Here is an 11,866-nt window from a genome sequence, read left to right as displayed (position 1 = left end):
TGCAGTGGGGCAGGGGATGAGCTGAGGCACTGTCCTATTGGTCACAAGAGGGGGGCGGGTGCAGAGCATCCCTGAGCTGCTGGGCTCTTTCTGCTCCTGCCTCCCCTCTGGGAGTGGCCGTGGGGTGTGGGGAGGGAAGAGATCTCCCTGCCCCCGACAGAGCCCCAGATTGGCTGATTATACCTCAGGAGGCAGGGAAGTGGGGAAAGCAGCCAACCAGAGGGGCGTTTCCCCCTGGCAGGGCTGAAAGGTAGCCCCTCAGTGACCCTGCTAGTCTAGAAGGTAGCTGCCAGGTGTGCAGCCCCTTTGAGCTAAGCACTGAGGACAGGAACTCTACAGACCCCTCAAAAGCAAAGGCAAATTAAAGGGTCCCAAAGTCTCATGGATGTGCAGGGGTCTGACTCATGCCGGAGGTTGCCAATATTGTGCATCCCTCGGGCTGCCAACACTGCAGGGAATATTACTTTAAACGCCCAGCATTTCTATTCATCTTAGATTTAGAAAAGTCTTATTTAAAGCCCAAAGCCAAATAATTAATTAGCAGGGATGCTGCCTGAATAAGTACAGCAGATTTGTAACCAAATGTGAGCTACCCATGTCTCTTTAAAGGTCTCGTGACATCCTTACTAAGGGCTACACTACAAAATTAAGGTGACCTAACTTACATCGGCATGCAGCCATTGCAGAAATGACATTGCTTGTGCATGTCTACACTTTGCTCCTTGTGTCAGCCATACATGTCCTCACCAGGAGTGCTTGCACCGATTGAACGGTCAGTGTGGGGGCATCATGGGATGGCTTCAGAAAGCCAGCAACAGTCAATATAAGCAACTTATCATCTACACTGACAATGTGTTGACCTAACTACTCCACTCATGAGGTGGAGTTAAGTGAGTGTAATGGGCGAGTTATGTTGGCGGGAGTGAAATTATAGCATAGACACTTACAGACTTAGGTCAACATAAGCTTCCTTGCGTCGACGTAACTCTGTAGTGTGGACCCGGGCCTTGTCTGCAGCCAGAGTTGCACTGGTTTAACATAGCTCCATCACTCAGGTGTGTTTTTTCACACTCCTGACTGACAAAGCTATGCTGATATAACCTTTCAGCATAGACCAGGCCTAAAAATGTTTTAAACCAGATTAGTTAAACCAGTGCTAAAGGCCATGTGGATATTCTTATTTCAGTTTAACCAGGCTTTAATTTAAATTGAATAGGAACAGGTTTAAGCTAAATCAAATAAGCCACTCTCAGACTGAACTAAGAGTGTCTACACAGGTTCTTTATGTCCGTTTAACTAAATCAATTTAAAATCCCACCTTAGATTAAACTGGTGAAACCTACTTGCTAAGAGTTTGGCTTCCCTAGCCAAGTTCCAACATGTGGAATTACATTCTATTTTCCTAAACTCCCTGTGGTTTCCACCAAATATGATCTTCTTTGGTTTCTATCCTGTAGAAGATTAAGCAGTTGAGATTCCCTCCCCCATACAGAGGTGGTTGTATTTCAGTGCTGGAGTATGTGATCCCTAGTATAGTGAGTATATTAAGTTTACAAGTTCTGTTAAGCAGTCTGAGAATCCTTCGGGATGAAATAAAATAGAAATTTTCTTTTTAAAATGTACTTATTAACAGAGCCTGGGTCTGGGATTCTCATACGTACAAACAAGTGGGGACCTAGCATCCGGTGCCCTGTGAGTGGTTTAAGTTGTCACCTATCTTTTATTTAGGTTACGTGGATGACACAATATTACTGGCATAATTTGATTCTCAGAACCTGGCATTACTTGCAAAGCCTTTTAAATGTGGGTGGTTGGCAACACTTGCTCTCCTGAGCGAGGCGTTACTTTCAGGGATTATGAAAGCAGGAAGAGGAATTAAGAGGAATTAATCATGTGCAGCACATTGTGTTGAACCCATGTGAACTTCCTCCAGTCATTTCTGAACATGGCATCTCCCTTGTCTTAGCTGACCCAATCCTAAAGAGGGTCCAGGTAATTCTCCGAGGATTTTCCCAGGGAGAGAGTGGAATAGACCCTTGCAGTCTGGAAAATGCATATTGGCAAGAAAGAAGGATCTGCAAAGGTGCAGCAGAAGAAAAAAAAAACCCTAAGTCATAATGACACACAATGGAAATGACCCAGCCAGTTTTAAACTCCCCCTCCACTGGCTGCAGTGGTTTGTGCTTTACAGACAATAGAGTTATACAAGATGTGAGTCTGTAGATACAGTTGCTAATGCCAGAGGAAATGTAAGTAGTTTGTGTATAGCTGGGAGAGGGATGAAGATTAAAGCTAGGTGCAAATCCAAGCATCAAAATGTGTGTGTCTGTCTGATGTTTCAGCATCTGGCTCAAGACACAAATTGTGCAGTTGGTCCTTGTTTCAATAGAGATTGAACCATACTGCAGAAATTCAGAGTGTTTGAAACCCAGGTTGGAATCAAATGTCTTGGGCCTTTCACTAGTTAAAAATGTAAATAGGATGGACGTGTGACATACTAGGATACAATCCAGAGCAGTGGGGGACTATGTCACCCTGCCCTGCAACCTGGGGTGCCTTACAATGCCTTGCTGAATTAGCTCCCACCTGGGCCGCTCACAAACAGCCTTCCAGCAGGCACGTCACACCCTGAGTGTCTGTGTGTAACTGCAGCCTGCCAGCCACACACGGGTTATACTCTGGCTCTCACCACCCTTGATTATATTGCAGTGTGACCCCAATAAAGCCCCAGTCTTACATTTCTGGGGAGAAATCTATGTCCTGTACTGCCCAGCCCTCTCCTGGACAGTACAAAATATTTAAAGTCCATTATTCCCTAAAGGGAATAATATGCCAGTTCATTATCTCAAATCGTTATTCAGGCACTTCAATTTAAACACGCTGGATTAGATAAAACAGTAAAACAAGTATATTAACTACAAAGAGATAGTTTTTTAGGGAGTACAAGTAATAAGGCTTAAGTCAGAAATGGTAACAAGCAAAATAAAAATGTTTACTAATGCTTAACTTAAACTATATCGGATTCAAGTAAAGAGTCTCACCACATGCTTTCAGCAGTTTTACTGACCAAACTCTGTAGGCCAGGACCCCTCCCCCAGAGTCCAAAGAATGCTTGTGAATGTGACAGAGAGAGAGAGAGAGGGGGATGCCTCAGGGTGTTTGTCCCCCTTCTCTATAGTTTTAGTCTCCTTCTAGAAAAAACATTTCCAGCTGCACACTAGGAGACCAAGTCTACGTATAAGGATGTTCCCTTCTGGTTTTTCATCTGTTTGAACTTTCTTTGTCTTCCCTTCCTGCTTGATGACTCTGTTTACTGCTTAAATGCAAATGAAGCAGAGCACACATTCCTTTGTTTAGGACAGCCATGTTTGCCAGCTTTCATCTGAGCAGGGCTGAGGGGTTTGGAACATGTGTTACCACCACCATCCAGGGGAATCTTATAACTTCACATGCAGTGTTGCCACACGTTTTATCAGGATGATACTGACCAGCAAATTTTGAGTTTTCAAATTATACCTTACAAGACATGCCTTGTACAAAAATGAGAACAGTAGTGTATAGGGTGTGAACATGGGTATATTCTGTCACTGGATATTAATTGGTAAAACAGGAAATTTACCTCATACTACCAATTTGCAACCTTTCCATCGTAAACTGACTAATCAAAATCCCGCCCATTGTGGATTCAGGCATATCACTGAGCTCTACAAACAGACAATATTAATCAGAGCAAAGACCTAAAGTGAACATATAGCTCCCATTCACCTTGCAGGACCAGAGAAGTTTGTGATGTCTTTTTCATGCTTGTATTTCAAATGAACAGATGGAAGAATATGCTGACCCTTCCCTTACACACAAATCCTACAGAGATTTATAGAGATTGATAGCTTTGTATAGATTTTTTGAACCAACCTATAGAATTTAATAGAAAATGATATTCTTGCTATGGGACTATATAAAAAAAGAAAGAAAAAGAAAGGATTTCACTCACCATTTAAGTCAGCAGATATTTTTTCTCTGTAATCTGATTAAGCTTTTGGAGAATGCTGTTGTTTTAACTACTATTAAATTCCATAGGACTTTCCCATAAGGATTTGGTGATTGTTTGGGGACTAAGCTTCCTAGGAGTCTAGTCACCTTAAAACCTGTGTGTGCCAATAGTGTGCACTTGTGTGAGCCATAGAATCACAGGACAGAAGGACTCTCGAGAGGTCAGTCCTCACCTCCCCTATCCCAGTGAAGAGATGTAGGTGTCTCCAATCCCACACTGCTTAGTAAGAACACAGGTCTCTGTTACGTGGGTCTGGAGCGACCGACCAAGCTATGGCCAACACCGTCCGCTAGTGAGGGGTGCGCTGGATGTCACAGGGGAGTCAAATGCCCTCTGCTCTTAACAGAGGCAGGTCGATTTCTGCCTGGGTGCGGCCTGTCCAGGTTTCCTTTGTGGTAGCTGTCCCGTGCTCAGTGCTCATGGCCAGCGGTAGGCTCAGGCTCCTGCAGGAGGTGCCGGGTTTTTGTGCCTCAGAGGTGGCAGCCCTGTGTCCGGCTGGGTGCTGGGGGACGAGGGGGAGGGTGGCAGGGTGCAGAGCAGGGCGGGTGGCGGTGGGGGCTGCTTTGTGGCTCCGCCCCGAGAGCCGTCGCGGGTGCCTGGCTGGGCGCGCTCCCTCCTTTTCGGTGCCTGCCCCGAGGCGCCTCCGGCCTGGCTCTCCCGGGGGTTGAGAGCCTGCGGCCTGGGTGAAGTTCCTCCTCCCAGCCACATGGGGCAGGCCCCGTGGCACGGACAGGCCCCTGCTGCCCAGGCCGGCCTGGCGGAGCGTGGCAGGCCGCAGGCTGGACGGGCAGCCCTGGCTGCCTCACAGTCCTACACCTGCCTCCTGGTCGCCAGCTGCAGCAGCAACAGCACCGCCCCCTCCGACCCCAACAGCAAGCCATGGGTGGAGCATGTACGGCGGGGGCGGGGCTGGACCCTGGGGCTGGGGGGGCAGAAGGGACACAGTGTGTGGGAGTGGGAGAGCCAAACCTGGTGTGGGGAAGGGGAGGGACAGGTCCCTGGAGGGGCAGAATGTGAGGGGGGGAGGGGGGATAGGATGGTGGGGACACGGACAGGCCCCTGGGTTGGGAACTGTGTGGGGGGGTGGAAAGACAGGGCCTGGGTGGGAGTTGGGGGAGAGGATAGGATGGTGGGGACACAGACAGGCCCCTGGGTTGGGTGTCGGGGGAGGGAACTGTGTGTGGGGTGGAGAGACAGAGTCTAGGTGGAATTTGTGGGGGAGGATAGGATGGTGGGGACACGGACAGGCCCCTGGGTTGGGAACTGTGTGTGGGGTGGAGAGACAGGGCCTGGGTGGGATTTTTTTTGGGGGGGGGAGGGAGACAGGACTTGCAGGGACAAGAGGGTGTGTTGGGTAGGGAACCAGGCCCTATGCTGGCAGAGGCATGATAGAGACAGGGGCTGGGTGGAGAGGCCAGAAGCTGGAGGAGTTGAGGCACAGGACATTATGGGAGTGCCTGGAACGCGTGTGTAACAGACAGACAGGGGTCATAGGGAGGAAGGGAACCAGGAGTTTTGGGAGTAGAGATGGATTCAGGGAGGGGAGTAATCTGCAGGGAAGGAAGGGGCAGTGGGGTGGGACAATGGAATAATGCGCCTTTGTGGTTTGTGTGGTGGGGAAGAGTCCAGTGAGCCTCAGTAAGGAGGGTGAGAGAATCAGGATTTGGGCTAAGAAATAAGGAGAGAAACAAAGCAGACTGGGGAAACATTAGTACAGTGAGGGGAAAGGAGGAGAGAGAGCAATGAAGGTGAAGATAGGTGGAGGCAGGCAGCAAAAATATAGTTATTCACATGCTCACGTGGGAAAAAATGGCATTTGAGGAGCTACAGAGACAGAGGCTGCTGCATGCACTCTCACTGGGACTGCTGTGCTGGCCGTACAGAGCTGTGCTGAGGACAGTTGGACATAGCTCTCTGGCACTATGCAGAAAGGAGCTCATTTGTACTCACTTTGGAACTGGCCTTTCAGTGTCAGTAACAGTGAAGTATTGGCTGCGGAAATCCAAATGGGCACTTTGTGAACCAGCAAATCTTCCCAGTAGTTGTTGGTTTGCAAAACACCAGCCTCGGAGCTACTGTGGGGTGGGGAAAGAGCAGACTCAGGGGGTGAAAATCTTGGCCCTATTAAAGCCAGGTTTGTTCACTTTAAACAGAACTGTAGCTGTTGAGTTATTGTACAGACACTTACCCAGGGTCCTGAGTGCAAGGGACGGACCATAATAAAAGCATTACTAGCTACAGCACACATAATAGGTGATTGTCAGAAGTGTGGACCAAGCATAAAGCAGACTAATGTACATGTAAATCCAAGGTGCAATTGGAGAAGAAACATGGGGACTAGAAAATGCAGTCTCTGTTGGAAGAATAATTTTTTAACAATAGAATGTCATTATGATTACAACAGCTTCCAGGTTATCAAAGTAGAAGGACAAACAGGGAAGATAATGAAGGATCATAGAAAGGTGCTCAGGGCTCTGTGTATGCTTAAGAACCACACTATGGGACATAAGGCAGGAAAAAAATTGCATCCTTAATTATATATATGGCATCCAGATACTACATTGATAGCACACCAGAAATGCATATGCTATTCAGAATCATGAAAAGTCTTCCTAACTTCAAGGGGCTTTCTGTGCTTCAGGGTGGATTCCCCTGAATAACACGGAGCTCCTGTACAGATACTCTCCATTGCTGCAGGACAGCTAGGGCTTTAAGGCTCTGGGACTGTAGCTGAATTAGATATAGGTAGAAGTGTTACTGTGACAGACCAGCTGGCTTACGACAGTGAAAGCTATAGGATCAAGCTAATTCTTCAAGTCTATATAGCTGGAGGGTTGCGAATGGACCTTTCCTGCCATATTAAGTATGTGATACTGCCTGGTTCTGGTGGAGTTGGTGTATATTTTGCCTTAATTTTAATACGTGTTTAGCTGACACACAGTTTCATCTCCCAAGCTGAAGACGGGGTTGCTTATAGGGGGTGTATTAGCTAGAGAGTCTTTGCAGCTCTTCCCTTTAAAACAAGTCTCAATGTCAAACCATTTCAAAATAATGTCTTGTCTTTGTCCCACAGGAGATATTTGGCTACAAAACTCAAGGCTGCCGGAAAGCCATGTGCATTGCTGGATACATCTTTTCCTGTGGAGCTCTTCTCCTTCTGTTTTACTGGAAGCCAGCATGGGATGTGTGGGCAAACTGCATCCCATGTAACTTGCAAGAAGCAGATGTCATATTGCTTAGAACAACAGTAGGTGCCCACTGTAATGTGTCCTTTTAACTGGACGTCTTATTAATTCACAGAAAGTTTTCACTCACACACACACACACACACTTATTTAAGCACCCCTTCCTATTCTCTCAGTGTGTAATAGCAATTTTTTAGTATTTTCCAATGTAAATACTCGAGTTCAGATGTGCACTGGCAGGGATAAGTCAGGCATTTGAGGAGCCCACTAACTCCAAATCATTTCCATACAGACATTTTCAGAGAAAACAATTCAAAAATATTGTGCAGAGGTTATGGTTACACTAACTAGAATTCAAATACTTTAACACTGAACATTAGACATCTTGTGTACACTGCATATCCCCATTGCTTAACCACTAGTGTTAGAGGTAGGTCTCATTCCAATATGATTACTGCAGAATTCTGACTTCTTCTAGATTTGCTTACCCTACCTACACACAAGAATGCAGAAGACAGGACACAACAGAGGGGTCAATCCTAACAAATATGGTTGAACCCGTCTTTTGTGTAATGCATGTGACTAATATCATGAGAGAAACTCTTTAGGATTGAATTTTAGAGAGCTGTATCCACTTCCACTAGTTATATCAGTGCAAACACCTAATATGCATTTGATCCCCAATATATGCACTACTTCCCTAATACAGATGCACTTAAAACAATTAGTAACTTACTGCATTGTTGTAATAGTGATTAATAACTGACCACACTAAGCTATATTGATGAAAGCACAATTTTTACTGGGTTAAGTGCATCTGTATTAGGCATTTGCACTGGTCTAATTAGATCAAATTTGGGGGACGGATAGCTCAGTGGTTTGAGCATTGGCCTGCTAAACCCAGGGTTGTGAGTTCAATCCTTGAGGGGGCCACTTAGGGATCTGGGGCAAAAATCAGTACTTGGTCCTGCTAGTGAAAGCAGGGGGCTGGACTCAATGACCTTTCAAGGTCCCTTCCAGTTCTAGGAGATTGGTATATCTCCAATTATAAAAAAAAAGTTACACTGGTTGTCATTTTCTACTATAGTGAGGCCTTAGTAATACTGCAGCCTTCAGTTTGGGAAACACATGTTTTCCAGGGTTAGGAAGCATGATTAAAATGGGTGATGTTTTAGACCTAGAATTCATTAGGTGAAGCAGACCGTAATGAAGCTCTCTGTTCTTGGCTCCTAACCAAAAGTTCTGTAATTATGTACTGCCAGTCTCTGCCATGGCTTTACATAGAGACCTTCACTAAGAATGTGTCATTCCTTCAAAGTACACTGAACTTTTCTTTATTCCTCCAGGATGAATTTCAAAAATACACCAGAAAGAAGGTGACCTGGATCGATTTGTCCAAATTGAATCTATCGGTTAGAGATACATCAGATAGTCTCTTCATTGCTGACAAAGATTCTGTCATAAACAGAGCCATAATGAAGCCAGAATTAAAAGTAAGTCATGGATGGATGTATACAGTATGTGGTATTAGATGCAGAGGCGGATGAAAGCTCTTATCTCAATTTCCTCCTGCGGCTCCCATTAACTTTAACTGGAATTATATCCATGCATCAAGGAAGAGAACTGGTCCTGTAATACAGTGAATTGGGGTGTTCTAAATGGCATTTGTGCCCATAGGCACCGACTTCCCCTCTTTTCCTTGGGTGCTTGACCCCCCCCCGCCTCTGGCCTCGCCCCCACTCCACCCTTTTATGAGGCCTTGCCCCTTCCCAACCCTTCCCTGCCCCCATTCCAACCCCTTCTCCAAAGTCCCCACCCCAACTCCTCCCCCTCCCTGCCCCTAGTCCAACTTCTTCCCCAAATCCCCGCCCCGGCCCCGCCTCCTCCCTTGAGTGCGCCACATTCCCATTCCTCCCCCCATCCTGAAGCATGCAAACAGCTGTTTGGCAGCAGCCAGACAGGAAGCGCTGGGAGGTAGGCGGAGTAGCGGGGATGTGGTGCGCTGGGGGGGGGGAAGAGAAGGGGTGGGAGGAGAGCTTGGCTACTGGTGGGTGCAGAGCACCCACTAATTTTTCCCCGTGGGAGCTCCAGCACCAGAGCACCCATGGAGTCAGCGCCTATATTTGTGTCATTTGGTTTTGCAGGTCAGAAGCATCCAGGTACAGAAAATCCAGTATATTTGGGATCTCTCTGTGAAGCAGTTCCAGAAAGTGGGGTGAGTTTAATCACTCATTACAAAGTTCTTTCCAGAAGCAAAATCCCCTTTCAAGACATCATTGTTTGAGCTCTCTCATGCTTATCCTAGATCGCTAGATGACAGGAACTCATGTTACGACATACATCACAAGTTTGGAACTGGTCTGACGAGAGAAGAACAGAATATCAGGTACAGTCCACAGGATTTCCAGTCTTTTCGGTATTTCAGATTTAAATAGGCATATGGGCCCAATTCTTTTCTTCCTTACTCACATTTCACATCAGTTTATTGCCATTTACTTCAGTAGTAATGTAAAGTGCACTGATGACATTGAGAGGGTGGATAAAATGAATGCAACTTGCACTCTGAGGAGTATAGTCACAAATGTCCTCAGTTACAGTAATGTAAATCTGGAGAAACGCCATTAACTCAATGAGGTTAGAATTGGCCCTAAGAATGGGAGAAGAAGGGAGGGAGGTGCTGCCACGTTTCACCAGTCTACCAAGCCAGGCTCACAGCAAGAGTCAGTGGTAGATCAAAGACTCTTTTTGACTTTTTATAAAACTTTGCATGAGACAAATGAACATTAGTCTCAGTGTAATTCCCCCTTGGATTCAATAGCTTCTTGATAGACTTCTGTCTCATTCAATCATCTGTGTTCTTGATATTACTTTTAAGATATGGTTTTACCATTATTTTATAATGCCTTTTTTTGTGTATGTGAATTCTTAGTTACATCAGAGGTCTGAACTGAAAGAGCTGGGGACCTTCTATAGGGGCATATGCCAGGGAACTTTGTTTCTCTGATATTAACCAATTCATGATCTCATACAGGAGGTTAGTGTGTGGGCCCAATGCCATTGAAGTTGAAATTCGCCCTATTTGGAAGTTACTTTTTAAAGAGGTAAGCTGCATCTCTATTTTTAAGTCTTGTTATTTGAATCATAGAAGATTAGGGTTGGAAGAGACCTCGGCAGTCATCTAGTCCAACCCCCTGCTCAAAGCAGGACCAACACCAACTAAATCATCCCAGCCAGGGCTTTGTCAAGCTAGGCCTTAAAAACCACTAAGAATGGAGATTCCACCAGTTCCCTAAGTAACCCATTCCACTGCTTCACCACCCTCCCAGTGAAATAGTGTTTCCTAATATCCAATCTAGACCTCTCCCCACTGCAACTTGAAGAGATAGCTCAAAAACATTTTGAGAGCAATATTTCATTTTTCTACCCTGGAATTCAGCAATTGATGCCCTAGATCAGGGTGGCCAACCTGAGCCTGAGAAGGAGCCAGAATTTACTAATGTACATTGCCAAAGAGCCACAGTAATACATCAGCAGCCCCACATCAACTCTCCCACCCTGCTCCCAGTGCCAATCAGCACCTCTCCCTCCCTCCTCACACCTCCCAATCAGCTGTTTCGTGGCGTGCAGGAGGCTCTGAGATGGAGGGGGGGAAGCGAGGGCCTGGCAGGCTCAGGGGAGGGGCAGGAAGGGGTGGAGTGGCAGGAGGGCCTGTGACAGAGTCAGGGGTTGAGCAGTGAGCACCCCCGCACCCCCAGTACATTGGAAAGTTGGCGCCTGTAGCTCCTGCCCCGGAGTCGGTGCCTATACAAGGAGCCGCATATTAACTTCTGAAGAGCCAATGCTACATGGTACAGTCCTCCCTTCAGTTATGCCAATTCCATTCCTTTAACTACAATGGAGTTATACTGGTATAACAGAGAGGACAATTTGACCTTTTATGTACAGTTAAAAAATGGTTAGATGGTAGATTAAAAAAGAAAAATGTGATTGCTGGGTCTTGTTCTGATCTCATTGACACTGTGGTATAAATCAAGAGTAACTCCACTGAGTTACATTAGTGTAAAGCTTCTGTAAGAGAGAAATCAGGACTATCCTACATATGAGCACATCCATATAGGGTGTAGCCACACTACTTCAGATTACGAACTCATTGTATCTCCTATGATGAAGCAAACATGAGCAGTACCTTGATGAGAGACCAACCACCAATAAAGCACAGGTTTCACGGTAAGTGGTGTTGGTGACTGAGTACTTGTCACTGTTCCCTCGGGGTCAATACTAGATTGATACCCATCATGGTGTGAGGAGTCACCATCTTTAAGACTAGGTGTACAATTTCAGGTGTGATCATTAATAATCCAATAGCACTTTTTGCAAGGATAGAGGTTAGCCTAGCATCCTACATTCTGTCTCCTTAAATTCCCCTTGTCAATTGAAATACAGAAAGTATTTTTGACTTTGTATCCTAAACTATTTGTTAGTAATGCTATGCCCTGCTAAACAGTTGCTGTTTCTCTGTAGAAATGACTACACTCAGTATTGAGTGCAGGAATTGTAATGCCCAAGAGAACTCCAGGAGAGCATTTTAAAACAGGTTATTGAATTTGAACTTTGCACTTGCATCAAAGTG

At 45.9% G+C, this 11,866-nt stretch overlaps 1 protein-coding gene across 4 annotated transcripts in view; it reads left to right on the top strand.

Moving 5' to 3' along the window:
• The first annotated feature begins 4,192 nt into the window (after positions 1–4,192).
• Positions 4,193–11,866, top strand: part of ATP13A5 (ATPase 13A5) — a 49,875-nt gene continuing 42,201 nt past the window's right edge. For 2 of the 4 annotated variants that reach the window (XM_045030174.1, XM_045030171.1), the window contains exons 1-6: positions 5,951–6,021; positions 7,125–7,298; positions 8,583–8,729; positions 9,381–9,451; positions 9,542–9,622; positions 10,268–10,337. In XM_045030174.1, coding sequence (XP_044886109.1) covers positions 5,974–6,021; positions 7,125–7,298; positions 8,583–8,729; positions 9,381–9,451; positions 9,542–9,622; positions 10,268–10,337 — 591 coding nt within the window. In that variant the 5' untranslated portion in view covers positions 5,951–5,973. Of the gene's footprint in view, positions 4,212–4,823; positions 4,944–5,950; positions 6,022–7,124; positions 7,299–8,582; positions 8,730–9,380; positions 9,452–9,541; positions 9,623–10,267; positions 10,338–11,866 lie in introns of those variants that run through there. The other 2 variants (XM_045030173.1, XM_045030172.1) reach the window with 2 other exon arrangements.

The sequence above is a fragment of the Mauremys mutica genome, chromosome 9, assembly GCF_020497125.1.
Source record: "Mauremys mutica isolate MM-2020 ecotype Southern chromosome 9, ASM2049712v1, whole genome shotgun sequence".
Lineage (NCBI taxonomy): Eukaryota > Metazoa > Chordata > Testudines > Geoemydidae > Mauremys > Mauremys mutica.
This window is presented reverse-complemented; position numbering and strand designations above follow the sequence as displayed.